Source organism: Pyrgilauda ruficollis, unplaced genomic scaffold (genome assembly GCF_017590135.1).
Source record: "Pyrgilauda ruficollis isolate IOZ18807 unplaced genomic scaffold, ASM1759013v1 scaffold6, whole genome shotgun sequence".
Classification (NCBI taxonomy): domain Eukaryota; kingdom Metazoa; phylum Chordata; class Aves; order Passeriformes; family Passeridae; genus Pyrgilauda; species Pyrgilauda ruficollis.
Window position 1 is genome coordinate 4,110,340 of NW_024527710.1, and position 22,257 is coordinate 4,132,596.

General features: G+C 37.9%; 1 protein-coding gene across 5 annotated transcripts; it reads left to right on the forward strand.

Annotated features, from left to right (window-relative positions):
* Nucleotides 1-137: 137 nt before the first annotated feature.
* KYAT3 (kynurenine aminotransferase 3) lies at nt 138-20,709 on the forward strand. Of its 5 annotated transcripts, XM_041483128.1 has the most exons (17): nt 238-265; nt 879-942; nt 2,634-2,668; nt 4,109-4,156; nt 4,559-4,650; nt 4,963-5,021; nt 6,246-6,390; nt 9,155-9,304; nt 10,010-10,096; nt 11,485-11,607; nt 11,699-11,819; nt 15,732-15,808; nt 16,600-16,689; nt 17,267-17,453; nt 18,480-18,553; nt 18,987-19,073; nt 20,040-20,709. In XM_041483128.1, the coding sequence occupies exons 4-17, from the start codon at nt 4,153-4,155 to the stop codon at nt 20,100-20,102; spliced, it is 1,359 nt and encodes a 452-aa protein (XP_041339062.1). In that variant the 5' UTR covers nt 238-265; nt 879-942; nt 2,634-2,668; nt 4,109-4,152; the 3' UTR covers nt 20,103-20,709. The 5 variants fall into 5 exon arrangements, with proteins under 5 accessions (XP_041339061.1, XP_041339065.1, XP_041339064.1 ...); XM_041483130.1 differs by lacking the exon at nt 4,109-4,156 and having other exon boundaries at nt 235-265; XM_041483129.1 differs by lacking the exon at nt 2,634-2,668 and having other exon boundaries at nt 236-265.
* The last annotated feature ends 1,548 nt before the right edge of the window (nt 20,710-22,257 follow it).

Here is a 22,257-nt window from a genome sequence, read left to right on the forward strand (position 1 = left end):
GGGGAACGGGAGGGATGGGCGCTCTCCGCCCCTCAGGGCGGCGGGACGGGCGGGACAGGAGCTCTCCGGCCCTCGGACTGGAGGAACGGGAGGGATGGGCGCTCTCCGCCCCTCAGGGCGGCGGGACGGGCGGGACAGGAGCTCTCCGGCCCTCGGACTGGAGGAACGGGAGGGATGGGCGCTCTCCACCCCTCAGGGCGGTGGGGCGGGCGGCCCCGCCCCATCGGCAGCGACGGCGGCGGGCGGCGGAGGCGGTGTCGGGGTGGTGAGTGTGGCGAGTGTGGCGGCGCCGGCCGGGGCGGAGGCGCTGCCCTCCGCCGAGCGCCTGCGGGGGAGGCGGCTCCCAGCCCGAGCTCGGGGTGGCCGCGTTTGTTGTCCCGCAGAGCGGCCGGGCCGGGCCCGGGGAACCCCGGCTCTGCCCTAGGGGCCTGTGGGTGAGGGCGGGCGGCCTTGGTGCCCGACGGGTTCCGGCCGCCCCAGCCCCGTGCTGCAGGTTGCAAACACGTGTGTGTGGGAGCGTAAGCGCGACACAGAGTGGCTGCATGGTAGAGCTGCTCTACGAGGTGGGGGGGAAAGTAAGAAAAAACCCCACAACCTCATCCCGCTCCTTGAACCGTCTGGTAAAATTTATTTCTCCGCGCACAGTTTGCTCCGTTCCTTGTAGATTATGGAAGTAGAAGTGACAAAATGTTGACTGCTGTGATAAATTTTTCTCAAACAGAAGGTTTTAAGTTCAGTGCCTTTGCCCAACTTTCCTGAGTACAGTGATTTTGGCAACAGTTCTCTTGGCTCAATAAGCCATCTATTGCATATAGGTGGTAGGAAAAAAAGTCCTGGAGAGCCCTCCACTGGTAAGATGGCACCTTTTCTTTCTCCAGGGCTTTCATCCTCTAGACAACAAGAAGAGACAGTCCTTCAAAGTCCTGACAGCATTTAGCTGAGGTATAACTTTTTCTAGATTTGCATATCCAAAAATATGAAGCCCGGTACAAATATAACGTTTATATTTACATTATGACATTACTGTGGTGGCAGACAGGCTTTCAGTGTTTGTAGTAATGTTTGTCACTGAGGATCCACAGTAAAATGAAACTATTTGTTACCTGAAAAAATGCAGCAGCTTAAGGGGTCAGACCAAGTGTCATTCGAGCTCTGTGACATGGTTTTTTTAGAGATGGAATAACTGAAGCTCAAAAATGAAGGATCAGGAGCATTTGGCCTTTTGTTTCAAAGGAGAAAAATCAATTAATTACAAAATTGTAACTTTTAAAAAATGCCCCAGAGGTTCAGCAGCATCCCAAGGTCAGGGTACTGTATGACCAGGAGGTTGGGCAGCTGTGAAGGGAGCAGAAGAGCCTACAACTCTTCTGCTGGAGAGATTGTATCTGTGCTGGAACAGTTAGAAAGCACAGCATGAACTAAATGATTGTTAGTACATAGATGTATTCATCTCTTTCCCATGACCAAGTCAAATTATATCTTCCAGTCTAATTTAAGTACCAAACCTGAGTTTCAACCCAATTAGCAACCAGAATGTTGCTACCAGTTGCACTAAAAACATTTATGGCACTGGTCTTTCTGTAAGCCTTGCTTATTTCTCAGTCCTCTAAAAATATAGAAAGCTGTAGGAGTAGTAATTTGTTATCCCTTTTCCTCTAACATGTTAATTTTCCTGTTTTCTCTATGGATATGCAAGCCTGAATTCCAGGAGGACTCACTACATGAATGCTTCAGAGCACTGAAAATTAGAATGGGATGAAAAGAATTTCTTATCTAATTTCTGGGTTTAGCAGACATGACTCTTGGCCAAAGTGCTGATGTCTGACTCCAAAATTGAAAAAAGAAACATTAATAAGACTAAGAAAGAAATAAATATTTCTTTTTACTCCCCCACAAAGATCAGTGCATTTTCTGTGTTTGAAGAACCTTACACATTTTGAAGAGCGTTGAAATGGGGTTTGCAGTACTTCTCTGGCTGCCTGGCATTGTGTAACTTCCCTGATTTGGAAGAAACCTTTTATCCCAATGATAAAAACTCAGGATAATAGAAACCATCTCATTGATGTGTTTTACGCATACTTGGCTGTGCTAAAACATATATGGGGTAATAACTGAGAGTGCATTCATCGTGAAAGTAACTCTCTTGAGCCTGTGGTATGTCTTAACATGTCATATAAAATTATACTGGGAATGTGTGTGTTTGGGAAAAAAGAGTAGGAGTAGGCCTTGCTTTTTCTTTTTTTTTTTTTAGGATCAGTGTGTGGGAGTATATGTGGTTATGTTAAGGAGGCCTTTCCCTTGACATACTTAAAGTCTAAGTGGAGGTACTCAGAGTTACAGATCAGAAAAGCGGCATTTTTAGAAATAAAATAAGTCATAAAAGTACTTTATGGGAGGCTTTTTCATTTAATGCTCAGTAGTCTTGTCTCTTGAGTCTGAACAAATGCTGTTCAGTTTTCACTGGAAAAGTGTCACAAAGATAGAAACAGTGGGAGAAGTGTTACATGCCAGTGCCCATTCTTACTGAGGCTGTTCAGCAAAGTCGTTTCCATTATGTTCCTCATAAAGTTTTCCCAGTTTCTACATTTCTGTGGTATTAAAGGTGGATATAATTTTTTCTTTCGGTATTTTAGGCAGGTAGAGATTGACCACACCACAGTTAACACAGGTCTGCTCCTGCTCATGCAGTGTGGTGCTTTTGTGTGATTGCCTCGTGTCAAATAATGTTTCTGTTTTTTGGTGCACCATGGCACTAATGCTGGAAATATTTACAATTGTCAGTAATTTTTCTTACTTGCAAGTTAGTTCTGCATGTAAGGCTTGCATGTTTTTTGTTTAAGTTTTATATTTCTCAATACAAAATGAAACAGGCAAAGATATGCATGTTTGTCTCTCTCCACTAACAACTGCAAGTGTTCACAGTGGGCTGCAAGAGTTGTGCTCTCTTTGGTCTGATCCTGGGGAACAGCACCAATGTCATGGTTATGTTTTAAGATACCATCAGTATGTTACACAAGTAGTTTTTGTAACCTTAGACAAGGGGAACAATAGAGACCTTAATAATATTTTTGATTTTGCGTAGTTATTCTCAAAGATAACCTTGAATATGCTAAGTGGTATTAGAAATCAATTGAAATGGATTTTCTGGTCTTTTTTAAGCACATGTATTTCTTCTGTGTCTTTAAGAATATCTGCTGACTGGTGTCAAAGATTTTCTTGCTGTTTACTTTTATTAGTCCTCAGACTAGCAGAGTTTCTTCTTGTAAATGAACATAAATTGTTTACTTGCAGATTGCTAAATGCAATGGGATTATGGGGCTATTTTGAAGGTCTAACTGAGTTGGCCACAGCTCAGTAGTGTGTGAGAAAGACCCTAATTTCAGAAGTGGGACTGAGTTTGTAGCACAAGAGTAAGACAAAGGCAAAATCAGCATACTTTTAAAACTTAGGCATTGAAGCATCTTTGACTGGCCTTTTCTATTAGTTAATAAGTGTAAAGGACACTTTCTTGTTGGACTAAAAGCATTCTTCTTAATGAAAACAATCTTTTACTGTGCTGTTGATTTACGTTTTATCATGAGGCTCACATGGTATCATTTTAAGAGGCAATGACATTCCTTTGTTTCTAATACAAATAGTATGATTTGGTTTTTTTTTTTTGTTCTCTTCCTCTTCTCAGGTAGCAAAGCCAGGGGCGGGGAACAGAAGTTATGTACCCTTTAATGAGTAAATGATGGAAAACAAAGTTAATAATTATGCTGCTGTGGCTACTGTGTTTCTGACATTAGATTTGTGGGTTCCATGTGTCTAACATATTTCAGTCATTGTGGCAATGTAATCTAACGTATATATTTTAAAGTATCTTCTGGAAATAGTTGCATGAAGTACCAGTTCTTATTTCTTTTTTGATAGTTATTAATTAACAGGACACATTTTCTCCAGTCTGTGAATGATGTTACTCTACACAAAGTGCCTTTTCTAGCTGTTTTCAGCTGTGGGAGATACTTAATGTTTGCCAAATCACTGTGACAAAACTTATTGTAGTTACATAAAGTTCATAGGCCTCCCTCTCCAGTGTAACTGGTCATCTTAATTATCCTGATTTCAGCATACCTGACTTGAAGCACTTTGAAATGGAGACAAGTTTTAAAGATGTGTAAGTTTTAAAAAAATTGGGCTCTTTTTATATTCTATTTTAGCAATTTTAATAGCAATTTTTATTACACAAACATGTTCACAAGAATTCTAACAGAGACTTTGAAGCTTGAATTGCATTTAGTCTTAGCTATTATTCAAAGAAAAGAAAAATCAATGTTTTCAAATAAAGGAAACCTTCCTTTGAGATGACGCTCAGAAACATTTTTCAGCCCTGTCTATTAGAGAGTTTCAATCTCTATGCTTACATCTGTGACCAGGAAATCATTTGGTAGCATTTATTTAATTGAAACAAAATCACTGGGGGAAGAGGAGAGGATCTTGTCTTAAAATTGCTTAGTGATGTGTAGCAGCTCTTTCCTAGAATCTGTAAGGTTTTTCAGGTCACTTATTTATTATGCAGGCATGTTTCTTGCTTCACGAAACTTCTGTTGCCGTGGCGTTAAGCTAAGAACAGATTGGCTTTCCAGAGCCATCAAACACTCCACCTCTGCAGTAAGTATTCCTTCGGCTCCACAGAGAAAACTATTTCATATTTCATGCAATGTTTTAGAGATGCACTAGTGGATTTAGATAATGATGAATGAGAATTTAGGACATTTTTGTGTATTTTCTTGTCAGTCTGAATTCAAGCTATTATGGAAGCTTTAATGAAAGAACATGTCTATAATTCTGTGTAATTACTGAATTCAGCTGGCAATGGTATATTTGAGAAAGCATGAAGGAGGGTTTTCATGCTGAATCCAACAATACCATACTTTGTCCTTCTTAACAAAACCCTTCTGTCTGTATGTTTTGATCTTGCAGACAATGCCCTTCAGACACAAAAATACAAGACGAATTGAAGGCCTTGATAGCAATGTGTGGTAAGTAAGAGGGGAATAAGAGAATATCTGCAAATTTCAGAAAATGTCCTTGGCTGATGTATTTTCTTTCCAGAAAGATAATTATTGCTAATAATAAGATACATGGCAGTTGCTATCTCTGCTGGAATATATTATATAGAAGCAGTGACTTAAATTCAATTAAAGGTATTATTAATTTTTATTTTTGAGCTTTAAATATTAGGCTTGGGCTTCTCTTCATCTGTTAAACCATGTAAGACAAATATAATTCATGGGCATTGTAGTATAGCTGCTTTTCAAATTTAAATGTTAATTTAAGCACATGTTGAATAATGCGTTTCAATTACACCTGATTTGTGTTTACCAACCAAGTCAGATTTTGTTAAAGCCATTATACTTGTTTTATAATAAGCCCTTATACTTGTTTTATAATTTGGCTCATTATTTTTAATACATCTTTTTCTAGGTATTAAATTGGTCTTACAGCAATATTGCCATCACTCATAAATATGGAATTTTCCTAGTTGGTGAAAAGACATTTTGGGCTTACCTTAGTTGTATATATGTGTTGCATTAGTTGTGTACATATACACAAGGTGTTTTGATGATTCAGCCTCAAGCTAATTTTTAGCAATTTGTATTCATTTTTGACAGGACTGTGATGCTATGTGGGAAGTGTTATGATGGGGAGAGGGTTGTTTTGTTTTGTTTTTTAAATCTTGTTAACATTTCAGCAGGGAGGAAAGAGTAAAATGTAGAGCTGACCTGTGAAGGGAGGAAGGAAAAATTGTTCAAGGATCCTGCAGACTATTAGAAACAGTTAATAGGCAGCCTGAAACAGTCTGTTGCCTAAAATTACTTTAAAAAATTATAGCACTCTGAGGTGACTGTGTAGTTTAAATGACACCTTCAATTCACTGACTTTAATCTTTAGGACATTTAACATGCCTGGTATTCAATTTCTGCATATATCCAGAGTAATTGTGAGTTTGTGTATCTGCACATCTAAGCACACTTCTACCAGAAATGTTGTTCTATGGATGCAGACCATCAATCTTTTCTTGGGTGCCCTCTGACTCCTGTGATCACTTACATTTTTTCAGCCCTCAGCTCTCCATTCTACTTAAACCTGTCCCCATTGCTGTAAATTTGGCAACTGAAATACTTTTGTTTTGTCTTCCAGTGCTAATGAATAAAAAGACAATTTTATCTGGTATGTTAACTTTAAGATGCTTTTCCTTCCAGGGTTGAATTTACAAAGGTGGCAGCAGATCCCTCAATTGTTAATCTTGGTCAAGGTCTTCCTGATATATCCCCTCCCAGCTATGTTAAAGAAGAGCTGGCAAAGGTAGCAGCAGTTGACAGACTGAACCAGTACACCCGAGGCTTTGTAAGTATTGTGGAACTCCAGGACCCAAGTTCAGGGAAAAAAATAACTTTAAATTAGTTTTATCTATAGATCATAGATATGTCCCAAATTAAATTCATCTAGTAGCCTTATCTGTTACTAATGTACTTCCCCTGTGTAGGCTTCTTCGAGGCAGAATCCTTCAGCAAGAGCAGAATGGTAGAGCAGGTATGGGAGGTCTCTGAGGAGCTGATTCAGTTTAAAGAGTGTAGGTTATACATTTACCTCTGACTTTGGTCAGTGAGAACATAAATCAGACAGTACAATGGGAGAATGAGAAAGAAATACTTGATACCACTTGAGACAGCACCTCTAGGATCAAGAAGAGATTCACCTACAGAACTTAGTAGGTTTCAGTGGAGACTAGGAAGAGATGAAAACAGGAAGTTTTTGTCCCTAGAATATATTTATTACATGTTCTGAAGCTGGCCTGTAGAGTTTCTGTCTTGAGCTGGGTGTGAGTATATGGCATTTATCATTGTCCAAGGCAGGGTATTCCAGGGGACTGTTACTGTTTTGGTATGATCAGTTCGTTGTTTGGTTTGTCTGTCTTTTGTTTCGTGACAAGTTGTATTGACCAAATAAGAATCATGTGCCAGGACTGCTACAAGACCCTAAGGAGTCTATCAAGTATTTTTCTAGCTGACCATGTTATGCAACAGGGGCAGAGAAGCATTGTATAGGCCACTAGGCCAGAAACTGTGTTGGTACTTATGGTATCACTGTGTGCATATTCCAACATAACTTTTTGCCTATTCCCTGAGAGTCTGCATGGATTAGAAATGATGGGGAGCAGCAGTGGCCAGCACTTCCCTAAAGAACAAGCTCTCACAGTGAGCAGAGTGGAGGACTGGGCAGCTCTGCCCTGGGGAGCAAGGCATGCCCAGAGATACTGGCTGAGGCAGCTCAGCTCACCTGAGAACAAGCCAGGAAGTCAGTCCCCAGATCAGGCTCTGCAATGCTAACCATAGTTAGACATAACCCAGTCTCCACTGGGCAGCTCCAGGGTGACACAGCAGGTCTAAGGCCAAGCCACAAAAGGGACCTTTAGCTATGTCCAAAGAGTCTCTGCAAGAATGAGATACACACATATATACATACATATAAATATACACGCATAACAAAAAATTCTGTCTATGTGGACTTGAAAGAATAAAGCAATTATTTTATGTCAGATACATGCAAATGATATCCTGAACTAAGTGAAGTTCTGGGCTAAGCATTATTGTGTACATAACCCACAATATGGTATCTGAAAAGTCTTTGTTCACCAAGCAGACAAGGTTTTGGAGGAGCCTTGGCACAGTGGACAAGGTCACAGAGAACATGGGCTGCAGTTGTGTCTGGCTGCTGAACTGTAACAGACTTTACCAGCTACTAAGAAGAACATTTCAGCTATGTCAAGCTGAAACCACGCCAAGTCTACCTTCTGACAAATATTTGCAGACTGATTCTGTAAAACTATTTGCAAATCAAGCATAAATATAATTTTCCTAATGCACGGAATTGTTCAGTACTTATTTCTGTCACTTTATTCTTTATATCCAAATGGTTTAATATTCCCATTATAATTATGGATATTTGTATATATACTGCAGATAGTAATTAAAGAGGAATTTTTACTCATATTCCCATATTCAACCTTTGTACTTCATCTGCAAACTTGTGCACTTCTAAGGTTTTTGAGCACAAGTATTTGTGGTAGCACACGTGGGAGGGATGAGAGTGAATGATGGCCATCCATCTGAGAACCGAGCCATTGTGTCAGCTGAACTCAGAGCTCTCAATGACTGTAGGACCATAGAGTGGCCTGATGTGGCTTGGGTGCTGCAGCATTCCTGTCCTGCTGACTGGCTCATGGCAAGAAATGGCTGTCATTTGAATCAGCAATGATTTGTAAGCCTTAATTTATGGTAATGTTTTTGTTTATAGAAGGGTTAATGATTTAATGCCTTGTGTGTCAAAATATAATGTTGAATATTTGCGAGGATTTTTGTTACATAGTTGCATTTTCTCAAGGAGCTGTTTTCTACTTCTACCTGGCATCCCAAAAGAAAAAAATATTTTTAAAGTAGGAATCTTGCAGTTTTCCTGAATAAACAGAATTGCGTCTTCTTATTTCTGTGTTGTATATGCTCTTTGTTGCATGTTTGTTTTCTTTTTATTTGCACATTTTGAGAAGAGTATGTTAACTGCCATGTTCCTGGAGGGCACACAAATGGTGAATGGTACTCTGGGGTTTGGGATGTGACTATATGAATAAATATTTTGATCACAAGTGCTATTTATCAGCAATATATAAATACAATTAAAAGATTTTCTTGCACCAAATACTTTTAGTTGAAAGATAAGAAAGGAAACAGAAGGAGCTGAAAGGGACTCAAAAGGAGGTGAGGGTGAATTAGTGTCAGAGTATTCTCTTCTCTCCTTCTGTCTCTTGTCCTAGCTAGGCTATAGGCTATCTGGACCTACTCTGAGATGTGATAATATGAAAGAAATTAAAAAGCACCAGACAGAAAAAGAATTTCTGAGTAGATACAAATAAATTGAAAACAAGCTTTTCTTTCCTAGTGTGCAAAAAGTTTAAACCCTGTTACCTGTTAACAGCCATTTGCACTGAGGGCTAATGTTCTATTTTTCTATTTCAAAATGTAATTGTTTGGTACACGTAGAAAAAAGCCCAAACACAGGCTTTATACCTTGTCAGGCAGGCTCCAATCAGTTACTTTCTTTTTGTTTTGAACAGGGACATCCATCACTGGTGAAAGCCTTGTCTCAAGTCTATGAGAAAGTTTGTGGAAGAAAGATTGATCCTCTCACAGATATCCTGGTGACTGTGGGAGCTTATGGATCTCTCTTTAGTACAATACAGGCACTAATTGAAGAGGGAGATGAAGTAAGTTTTTACTGGAAATATTCACATATACTTGCAGACATGACAGTCTTTTTCTTATTTGTCTCCTTCTAAATATAAGTTAATGTTGGGGCTTCTTTCTGTCCCTATTGGTTTGATTTTTTACAGTTGTACATCTGACTTATGATTTCAGAAGCTGTGATTAGGAGACTGTCCTTTGGATGTCTTCCTATCACTCATCAATTTACAAACACCTTTTTTCACGCTTAGGGTATCTGTGGCAGGTTCTTTATCACTGTTACTGTTAGGTGACACAAAACACACTGATTTCTTATTTGAGAAAACATGTGGGATGTTGTCTGCAACAGACAACTAAGGGTGGCACAAAGAATTGTTGGTGTTTGGGTAACCATTGTGTATGAGGTTCTGTTTTGAGCCATTGCATGGTGGCAAGGTAGGTAGCAAAAAAGTTTGTTAGTTACCATACTAGCTGTGATGACTCAGCTCTTCACTATTACTGATGTCTGCCTTTTTGACAATGATATAAAAAGTCATTTTACAGGAATATTTCTATCCATAGTGGACAAAACCTTTTTGTGTTGTTGTATATTTTGCTTTCAGTGTTTCATTTGTTTCACTTGTATTCTCCACTTGCTTTTCTGTTGCTCTGATAGTCTCTTTTGTTTGGAATAGTTCTATCATGCACAGTAAACTCTTTGTTTCTGATACTGATGATTGTCATTTCAGGTAATAATAATAGAGCCATTTTATGACTGTTATGAGCCAATGGTAAAGATGGCGGGTGCAAAGCCTGTTTTTATCCCACTAAGATGTGTGAGTAACTTTTTAAAAATTACTGATTATATAAAGTTTCTCATCCATGTTCAATACAGTTTGATGAACATCTATATGATGCTTTTCTTTATCATTTTTTGTAATATCAAATGACATAAAAATGAGATAGATTGCTAGAGTGTAAGTCTGAGACCATGATAATCCAAAAGAGAATATTTTATTAGTGTTGGAGAAGGTGCAACAATGTTTCTTATTTGCTTTAATTTGTGCATTCTGAAAGCTGATTAAAACTGCTTTTTTCAGTTTTTAGTGCAAATTATGGAAGGGGGATCCATGTATCAGTGCAATGTCTCTGTCAGTTGGTTTTCAAAAGGTTTGGTTCCTGATCCTTGCAGCAATTCCTACAATGACAGAATACAGTTTCTTTTCCAAAATATGCTTGCTAAATAAAGACTGATCATGTAGTAGATGTGTTTGCTATACATACAAGAATTACTGTTTCCTTTATTGTCAAATAGGCTATAGGTTAATTGTCAAATTGGTACTGCTGGCATTATGCCCACAGCTTGCAAGGATTGTTCTGTATGCCAGCTGTGCCTTGTGCAACCAGCAGCCTTGCACGGGAAGGGCTGAGGGCCTCGTTGGGCAGCACTGTTGCAGGAACACCATGAAATCAGAACAACACAGAGTGACAAAACCTTCAGGACTGCAGTGGGAGTAGGTGAGACTGTTCCTCTGGAAGTCCATCTTCTAGGAATGTTTCAAATGACAGGGCAACTCCAAGCATTTTCTGTTTCACACCCTTGTTTTGGTCTGGACCTCTCCCAGTCATTGCAGCTGTCACAAGGGTAGTGTGGCCATGTCCCATGCTCTCTGTACCAACTGGCCCAAACTTCTTAACCATTTGTAATACCCTGGGGATACTGTATTGTGTAGTATATAAACTCCAAAGACTCAGTAGTACAGATTTTTATCTCTTTGGCCATTTTCATTAGTTTAAGGAGGAGGAAAAGACCTTGAACCCCCAGTGATCAGTCTTTTCAGTCAAGCGAGCACACATTTGCTCTATTCTCTGGCAAGTCTGTAAACTCTCCTGACATGTGACTGGGGTTTCTGCATTACACACTGTAATAATCAGCATGTGTGCAACAAGATCCTGGAAACCAATTCCTGCAGGGGCTTTAAGACAGACAGTGGCCAGAGGAGTACAGCCACTGTCATAATAATTTAGCTGTTCCTAGAACAACCTTCTCTTAGGTGAGCAAGACAGATTGGATAGGTTGTCACACATGGCTATGAAAGTATTAGAGAGTGATAAGTTGAGCAGCTCTCTTTAGGCTGCAACATGTATTAAAGTCACATATAAATTTATTGTGGCTTTGTTTTTTTTTTTTTTTGTTTTGTTTGTTTGTTTGTTTGTTTTTTAGAAAAATGATGGAAACTCTGCATCTAGTGCTGATTGGGTCTTAGATCCTGCTGAACTTGCAAATAAATTTAATTCCAAAACAAAAGCAATTATTCTGAATACCCCACACAACCCGATAGGCAAGGTAAGAGTCCTGCTTTAACACCGCTTTAATTTCAAAGAATGCCTTAAATACTGTGATTAATGTATTTTCCTTTACTTTTCCCATATCCCAGGTTTTTACCCTGGAAGAGCTCCAAGTAATAGCTGATCTCTGTATTAAACATGACACCCTGTGCATCAGTGATGAGGTGTATGAATGGCTGGTGTATAAAGGAAATAAACACATTAAAATAGGTACTGATGTTTTTGTGGCATCTTAGAAACGGTTGTGGAATGATGCTGTGAACTTGCCTCCCAAGGATAATGCTTGCTGGAAGAAGCTCATACTTCAAGCTTTGAAATTTTGCAACGTTTAGGCTCTAAGGAGGAGATCCTCTCTCTTTTCTAAAAATTATTTTAAAGAATAATTTCCAGATAGAATTTCCAAAGCTTTTAAGTGGCTTTGGAGCAGATATCCATAGAAACCAGTGGGACTGATGCTTGTAATCATATGATCTTGTGATCATATGAATTTGCCATCCTTATTCAGTTACTTTGTTGGCCATGACAAGTATAGCTGCTGTTACTGTATGTGTATTAGACAGTGCTTTGCCGAAGAACTAATAGAAGGAACAGGAATTAGAACTTCCTTCTCAAAGCTTTGTAGAGATAATAATGAGGGAAATGGACAATGAGAAACACAATTATTTTTGCTCCACTAATTATAAAAAACTAAAAAGTATTATAAAAGTCATTGTGGAGATGGTGCATGAGTACTGTCCCTCGGAAGCATGGAGACAGGGTTAAATACTGGACATTGAATTCAGTGAAGTAAGTCCTGCAAGTGCAGTATGAAAGCCTGTTAAATCTTCAGGTAGTGTTGCTACAGGGGTAAAGCACCATTGCAAGAACAAACCAGAAAAACAAATAATGATGCCAGGTTCTTGATCCTCTTGTTTTACTTGCTCCTATTTTCACTGAAGTTAGTGGAATCACTCCCACTGCCTCAGAACAATTTAACCTAGTGCAGATTACTGAACTCCATTGCCAGTTCTATAATAACTACAGCTATGTATTTCTGTGAAAATTTCTAGTCTGGTGTAGTTGGTGGCCTCAGGTTGGCTCTGCTGATGTGTTTCCTTCTCATATGTACAGATATTTTGTTTCTCATGGTAGCATCTTGCATGAACTACCTGTTCTGATGTACTTATTGTTGTATTGAAGGCACATTTCAGTCGTGTCCAATAGAGGCATATAGTTAAGATTAAACAATGAAATCAAGACACTTAAGTATAAATTAGACATGAAAAGACTTACCTTTTTTCCTAGCTCTGGCACTGGTTGAATGCTGAATAACTTTGCTTCTGGGGTTTAATTCCATATTTGTAGAGCGACCATAAAATCCATTGGTGGGCGCTACATCATTGTGAAAATTGAATCTTATGAGTAACAGAAAGAAAATTATATTAAATGACCTTGCAATACTTGTTAGCTTAGCTGCACAGTTGCTGATCATCCAGCTGCAGTACATTGATTGTATTGGCCATGCATAGGCTGTGAGTCTGTTTTGAGGGTGACCTAATTCCATGGCTGTTGTGGTTGCCTTGATAGTGATACTGTCTCAAAGACCTTCAGACATGGAAGAAGAGGAACATTTTGGGTAGATTAATGTGATAGTAATCTGAGTCACTGCATCTTAAAAGGTTACCTAACAGTAACTGATCATGTGTCCCAGCTGCAAAGTGAAGTCAGTTGGATTAAAGATTTCTGCGTGGGCTTAGCAGGTGTTTCATGTCCTTAGCATTTCCTGCAAGGCTGTCTTCAGAATCAAAATCTCTGTATGGTGCAAGGTAATCCTTTTTCCTTTTCAAAAGCAGCAGGTCCAAACACATTGTGAACTACACGTCATCTTATGGACAGGTGGTGAATTCTTAAGATGCAGTATCTCCATTGGCATCAGCATCTTAATGCTTCAAACCAAAACACTGCACCAAGCCAAAGGCATTCTGTAATTTAGCATAAAATGTAAAAGTACTGTATAAAGAAAATGCAAATTAAAGCCCAGAAAGTTAGTCAACTAGGTTTAGGTATGGATTCTCTAATAGATCTCATGATATCATCTTTACTGTTAAAAGTACTCTAGAACTTTCAGGGTAACACTATAAACAATAACATTATTTCAGTGAAAGAAACAGGCTCTGCTCTTTTTTTACTTAAGTTTCTCATATTCCTTATTACTTTAAGTCTAAAAAAATAATACAATAAAAATGAGTGTGTTATTTCTCTATTTATAAATTCTTGTGTTTCCATAATAACCTCTACATATTCTATCCAATGCAGTGACACTTTTTTTTTGTGGGAGATACAAAATGGATATTGCATCAATTTACAGGATCTGATAGTTGTTCCTTCATACAGTTTAGCAGGGGTTGCTAGCCACAGCTCATAAAATTAGTACAGTCTTTGTGCTGTCACTGAAGCAGTTTTCTGTAGCATATAACACTTCATCATGTTTCCCATCATCTGACTTCTGTAAAAATGTGGACTTCCTCTGCATTATGATTAGGGTTGCCCTGACAGATTTAGAGACTGCACCTCATAACTGAGAATTCTGAGCAAGCCACTCAACAAGCTGAGTACCATCCCAGGTAATAGGCTTATTATATGTTAGTTGCACTTCATTAATTTTTAAATTGTAGTCAGACTTGGTTATGGTGTCATATGATGTCATATATGGTTGCCAAGTGGCACGGAAAAATTTCCCTCTTTATGTAAAACTTGTTTCTAAAAAGCAATGGAGCTGCTTCCTTCTCTGTGCCCTTGTACTGCTGCTATTGTTTGATATGCTGTCACATTCTCTCTCCAAGGTGGAATTTCTGTGACTATGTGGCAAAACAGGCTTGCTAGAGGCCATTAGCTTTGAAAGCCAATTCTTTCTGCAGTCTGTGAGAGCTAGTTTGGGTGCCTCTAGGAAGTGATCTGTACTGTTGGCCTAGCTTGGTAGAAGATACATCTGTTCAAACTTTTTCTTTTCAAGGTCACAGAGTAGTTGAGTATGGATAGGCTAATAGAAAAATCAGTTTCTTTCATGCTGTTTGGTTTCTCTTCTTGGTAAGTTTGCTCAAAAAATTGCAATACATGTTTTCAAATAACTGAAAGACTTATGGCATGTCTAATGCCCATAACTGCCCCAAAAACTTCCTTGTGAAATTCAGGGGTTTAATTTGGAAAATCTTTGTTCATTGGTTTCACTAGAGAGGAGATTTAACAACTGACAGATTCATTGGTAGTGGTTCTAGTATGCAAATAAGGTGAAGTCAGATGTTGGTGACTACTGTAATTGCAACCTTGACTGACTTCGTGTCTCAGACTTAAGTGTGTCTGGATTTGTCTGTTTCTCTTGGAATTAATTAAGTTAGAGTCCAAGTAGAGCTTTGCAGAAGCTTATAGAGAAAAAAATTTGCAAACTACAGGAAGAGACCTTTGCTCTGTTATCTCCTTGGAAAGGGAAAAAAGGGTTTTGGTCTCCTATCAGATACAGCTGCAAAGACAGAGACAGGCCTCTGTGAGTCCCTTAATCCTTGCAGACACTTCAGCTAACTGCTATTGTCAGTCAGTCTCAGGCCTGTTCAAATTGTACAATACAGCATAATTTATTTACTCACTCTGCTAGTTTTCTGGCGTTCTGTTGTTTGGTTCTGGGTTAGAAGTCTTAGTAATTATTTTGTTTTTCTGATGTCTGAGACAGCCAGTGACACTGAACTGGACAATTCTAGTAAAGTGGGTTGCAGTGCCTGAGTTAATGTTGTGTATAGTACTATTACCAGGCATCAGAAATAATCTGTCCTAGGGTGAATGGGTAGCCTTAGATAATATTTTTCTTATGGATAATTGTGCATTTTTGCTGAGGATAATTCACATGTAGTTTTCAAACTGTACCTCTTATTTTCTGTCTCTTCTTTCTCCTTTCATTAATCCTTACCTTCTTTTCATGCTAAAAATCACTGGCCCATATATCCTTTCTTATTTGTTACAATTGCTATAATTTTAGAATATTCTCATTGTTTGCTTAAGATGCTGCAGTGAACATACAGCTCTGAGCTAGGGGCAGTGCACTTGTTCAAATTACATGGAATATGTACCAAATTAATTTTACTTTATGTACAGCTACGTTGCCAGGTATGTGGGAAAGAACAGTAACTATAGGAAGTGCTGGAAAAACATACAGTGTAACTGGCTGGAAGGTAAGAGGAATCAATATAAATGAGTTAAATTATATAGAATGCATTTATTACTCTAAAAACACCTCTGTTTTTATGACCTGTGTTCTGAAAGTTTCTGGCAAATCTTCATGTCTACAAAATGTGACAATACCATTCAGTTGGAGCAATTACCTATCTTTAACACCCATGTCTTAATTATCTTCTTGTCTCGTAATTGATAAACTCTTGAAAGCATAAATTACTAAAAAACCCACCACAGTATGTTGTGTTCAAAATCAGTAAAGATTCTTGGAGAAAACATGGATATTATGATGTTTTAACTTACCAGTTTTCCCATCTTGACTTTTAAATATGTATCAGAAAGTGAAAAAAAAATATTTTAGCAACTAAATTCTTCATCATGTGTTCAAAGTGAACCACAGCATATATGATGCAGTAGTGAGCTTTTGTTTTATATTCAAACTGGCTTTGACACAGGAGTTTAAGAGATGGAAAGATTCTAAACCAATTAGAAATAACATTTCTAATAAATGTTCAGTTGGATTTCTAACCCTTGTTACATGAAGAGTTAAAAGTTTGATCAGTATCCTATGAGAGATGGGGATAAGGAAAAAATAGAACTGTTGTCTCAAATCTACCATTTTTTAATGGTTTACACAACTAAGCTTTGTGTAAACCAGCTTTTTCTTAATCATTTATCAAAACAAATTCTTAAAATAGAAAAACTCGAGACTGGCTAATTTTTAGTATTTGTTATCTCTTAGTAACGCCACTGCCTGTAAGTGTAATATATGCATCCTTTCCTCCCTTAGCTTGGTTGGTCCATTGGTCCTGAGTACCTGATCAAGCATTTGCAAGTTGTTCACCAAAATACACTATATACTTGCCCAACTCCATTACAGGTAGGTACAGATGGGGCAAAGGAGATTGTTTTCTGGTGTAAGAAAGCTGTTGGCCTCATGTAATAAAACAGTAATCACAACAATTAATTTTTTATTTGTCAAATACATATTCTAGTGTGTAAGAAGAGGAAACAAATTTGATCAGCTCACCAGACATTTAAAAAAAATCAGTCTTGCAGATTCTGTCATCTTGTACCTACAAACTATGTGTTGCATAAAATATGACAATCTTAATGGTATCCTAGCAAATATAAATGAAAGTTCTGTCTACTAGTGTCTAGTATTCTATGGTATATTATTATCAAAAAATTAAATTTAACTTCAATTCAGATTGTAAACCCTTGTGTCCAGGACTCTGACTTCTGTGTATGATCAGTGCCTAGAAGAAGATTGGGTGTTTGGGTGATGCCACAGCACAAAGTAACGAGCAGATTACACATGTATCTTGTGTAATTTGTGTGGTGATTTGCTTAATATGGGCCAGGATTGAACAAAAATCCACATGATTTCAGCAGGAAGTGGGAGTGTCTGTGAGAGTACTGAGTGTTAATGAGTACTTTGGACCTTATGTTTCCAGGAGGCTTTGGCACAAGCATTTTGGATGGACTACAAGCGCATGGATGACCCAGACTGCTATTTTTACTCCCTGTCTCGAGAGCTGGAGAGCAAGCGTGATCGGATGGCTCAGCTACTGAAAGAGGCTGGACTAAAGCCTGTCATTCCAGATGGAGGATACTTTATGATTGTTGATGTTTCCACCTTAAGTCAGTATAAAGTTTATTAAAGAGCATGTGGAAAGTAAATTTGGTTAATCAGAAAATTCAGCTTTGATTTTAAACTATATTCTCATCTCATATGCACACATATGTGTGCATAATGTTGTCAGGGATACTAACTGGGATTGAAATTTTCAGTTTCACCTTAGCTGGTAAGGTAGATTTTATGAGCTTCAGCAAAGCATTTGTGATCCTAGCTTGTTGTCCATGTTTTGCAAAGGTTTGGCAAGTTTTTAGAGAGGATAAAGGAGGTAGGTAAACATTCCTATTTTCAAAACATCTATAATTATGAAAATATTTGAGAGCCAAGCACCTGGATAGCCTGAGTTCATACCATTTGTATTTTACTCTTTCTGGTCTTTTTTCTGTTTTTTTCTTTGTTTTTCCTAATCTGAAGTCACACCCTGAAGGTTCGTGGAAGCATTCTGATCTCTAAACACTCTAAAATGCTACCAAAATTTACAAACCTTTTGAAAATTCAGGCTATGGTAGCTTCAGAGGAGGAATTCACACAGAGGAAGGGTTTTTTTAGTTCTGCATTTTTTCACTAACTGGTCTAAATGGCTTTTGTCATTCAGACAGAAATGTTTAAACACAGAAAGGTATCACAATTTAATCATGCGTCAGGAAGTTTTAGATACCCCCATTTCACAGATGAGAAAACTGCATTTTCAGGGATTATTGCTGTCCATGCAATAAATGCACTCTTCAGTACCCTCCATAGCCCTGATCCCCCAACAGCCCAGACTTTAGGACTTCTTGGAGTATTGCATTGGAGGCTTTCTTCTAAGCTACATGTCTGAATTTGCTTTGGATGGTAAACAAGTGCTCAGATCAGAAGGGAAAGGTTCAATCTGTTGGCCTATTTTACTTCTTAGAGTATAATTTTAAATTTATATGTTAAAATAAAACATATATCTTCATTCTTAAGTATTAACTGTAATAAAATGTTGTTAATGAATGCCTTCCCATTGGAGTCTAGGAAATCTTACAACATATTTGCTTTACATTTAGATGTGGATCTCTCTGATGTAGATGAGAAACAACCTTATGATTATAAATTTGTCAAATGGATGATAGCATCTAAGGTAAGATGTCTTTGTCATATTCTAGTTTTAGAAATGCTTTTCTATTGAAAGCAAGAGCAGTGCAAGTGTAATTATTAAATAATGTAGTAGAGATGTTCCATTCAAAATATTATTTGTTGTTGCTGATAATGGTGTGACTAAAATATTTTAAGTATATTGAAAATGTACACTGTAGGTTTGTGCTACATTCCAGTAGTTTTTTTTCAGGATGCTTAAGTGTTAGTTGTACAAAAGTACCTTTGAAGTATTTTGCCTAAGAAAAGTAATTTTAATTTAGTACAAGCCTAGCTAGTGCATACAAAACTGAACCTTGTCTTTCCCTCATGTGTTGGGAGGGAGAGTTCTAGAAACAGAATAGTAAAATTGTCATGCTTAAACCAGATTTCTTATACACGTTTAAATAAGCAAGTGCTATTTCTGTTTTATGTTTCAGAAACTGTCAGCAATTCCTCTTTCAGCATTCTGTGGTCTTGAGACAAAGAAACAGTTTGAAAAATACATACGTTTTTGCTTCATTAAGGTAAATTTGTGTCCTGAAAATCAATGCGGTACAGGAATCTGCAAGAAACTGACTTACATTTTTCCCAGGATCTCTTGTATTGAAAGCTTTTAGGAACATAAAGTTAGTTTGATGTAAAATTCAGCACAAAGTATCTTCAATTGTCTTTTTGCTGAGGGACTTTACACTATAAGTGTAGGTGGCATGGCTAGGAAGGGCAATTGGCAGAAAATAACTGGATGGGTAGCCCTTTTAAACTTATTGTATTGATTTTTAAACATTCTTGTTTCCCAATTGTTCTATAACAGAGTCAGCATAATGGAACATGTGCAAATCCTGAGCTGTTCTGTATAGAGATCAGAGCCTTAGCCTGAAACAGTAATGAAGGGGAGTTTCTCCTTGTGTTACTTACTTCTTTTGATGAGGTGTAAAGACTATGGTAAAAAAACTGAGCCAGTAACAACCAGGATGAAGTTACTGGTTGTACCTGTGACTGATAAACAGCACTAATGGTTTCAAGTTAGACTGCGTGTATGACTCACCAGGCTGGAGCCAAGCTACACAATTTGGAGGGATTATGTTTAGGTAGTTCACAGTACAACATGGTTGCAAGGAGTTTGAAAAATCCCAACTGTACTCACAGGGATTAGGAAAGTGTGCTAGCATGTCTCCAAACCAGAGCTGCTAAGTTACATCACTGCATTAATGCCATGAATTTATGTAAGTATTGCTTTCATTAATTGGGAAAATATGAGTGCTGAGATTATATCTTTTAAATATATCTAATAAATATTTTCAAGGAATCGGCACTGAATTCTTTGTATAGTCCAGATTTGTACCTAACAACTGTCAATGAAAAACTGGCTGAAAAGATATTGACAGGATGCAACTGAAATAATCAAATACTGATCTGAGATTATATAATCATGACTGACTCTTTTCAGGAACTCTGTACTTGCAGTAATAGTGCTGTTTCTTGTTTTGCAGAAAGACAGCACACTAGATGCAGCTGAAGTAATCCTGAAGAATTGGAATAAACAGACAGGCTGAATTTTCTTATTAACTCTTCCATATAGTATAACTATCTAATAGTAGGGCTTTTTTAAATTGGAAATTTAAGAAAAAAATGCTTAATACACTACAGAATAAATATGACATTGTAAATAACTTTTTATTGATACCTGGTGAGGAGTTAGAACAATGATTTACTGAAGTGTGTTTAATGCAACTCAGAGATTATTTTCAATCTTTTAAAAATAAATTGTTTTTCTCTTAAATAAACCCCAATGGGATTTTTTTAACTGAAAGAAAAGATTTATAGGATTCTGTGTAAAAGAAATAAATTATATAAGTATTTTAAAGCTTACAAGTAAAAAGGGGGAGGTGTTTTTGGTATAAGATAGTATAGGAACTAGAGAGAGACTTAGAAACGTCTTAGTTTGTGAAAGCAAATAACCTGCAGTAGAGGAAGATTAAGACCCATGGCTCATATTAGATAACTGCAGTGACTCTCTACATACCTGCCTACCTTCTCTGAAATTGCATCAGTTTAAATAAAGTGAAAAGTGCTAAGTTACATAATTACTATTTTATTTCCCACAATATTTATGTATGGTGTTCTGAAAGTATTCAGTCTTCAATACAATTATGAAAGTGGCATCTGGAATAGGAATTCTATTTACTTATGGCTACCTTGTATTTATTACATGGGTGAATCTACAAAGCAAAATAGAAAAAACTTTGCTTTAGAGGCTCCTTTACAATCAGATGTACAGTGACATAATTATTTGTGTCATTATTTTTCTTTCCATGTTACAACATTGGCAATGGCACACCAAACTTACTTCAGACTCTTTAGATCTAGGAGTGCCATGGAGGTGGGCCCAATGCTGTTCTATGGAGCTCAACTAGCTTGGTTTCAAGCACAGTATATAAATTACTTGTTTCAAAGGAAGTCAATATGGAGAATTCCTTTCTAGCTACCTCCTTTTTCACTTCTTTCTGCAATCTTTTAATCTGTGGATGGGTTTCCCACACTCACAAGCAATCCAGGTAGGTGACTTTTTAAGACTGTGTGCTATGTCCTCTGTGGTCCTTCTATGTTCTTCTCACAGGCTGTCCTGCTTTCAGATGGGATAGAATTAATTTTATTCTCAGTACCTGGTACAGTGCTGTGTTTTGGATTCAGCATGGGAATAATGTTGATAACACACTGATGCTTTGGTTGTTGCTAAGTTGCATTTATCCTAAATCAAGGACTTTTTTGTGTCTCTTGCTCTGGCAGTGAGGAGGAGCAAAAAACTAAAAAAAGCTGTGAGGGAACATAGCTGGACAAGTGACCCAAACTGGCCAAGGGGATATTCACACCATGGAATGTCACGCCCAGTACATCAGCTGGGGAGCTAGAGGGAAGGGGGAGCCCACCGGGGCTTCAGGAATGGGGTCTGGCATCAGTCAGTGGGTGATAAACAACTGCATTGTGCATTACTTGTTTTTCTTTTTTTAAATCCTTTTTATTATCATTATTATTATTATTTTTCTTTTTTACTGTTTCAATTATTAAACTGTTTTTATCTCAAACTACAGGTTTTACTTTTGATTCTTCTGCCCATTCCACCAGTCTGGGGTGGTGGGTGAGTGAACAGCTGGGGGCTGCTTGTTGCCAGCTGGGCTTAAACAATGACACAGCTCTTACGGTGCAAAGCCTGAACAAATTCAGTAACTTCTTTTGCCACTGGTTTATTCATTCTGTGATCACATAGCTGGACTCTTAACTGAGTTCCATGAGACTGTGACCATGGCCAGGACCTAAAAAAAGGTTTAGAAACTGGCCTTAGGGAAGAGCTGCTAGGTATTTTCATTAATACTTCTTGGTCTTGGGCTTTTGGGTAGTAGTCCAGTAGCAGGGACTTCCATAGTCTTTGTAGCTGTCTTGCTATTCCCCAAATCTCACCAGAAGATGGATGGCTGGTATTTTGAAAGTGGTATGTAGTCATTGTGTAGAAAAATCAATTCGGCAATTAGATTTACTTAGCTGATATTTCAGAATTAATTTAATTTGAAAATTCCTATATTAAATTCCAGGATAAACTACTTTTTAGACACTAAATTTCTTTGAAACCTACACTCTATTTAACACATTTAAAATCTGTTTATGTAAGTTGCACTGGGGAGCTGTGGTTTTGCAGGAACTGAGATTGCAACA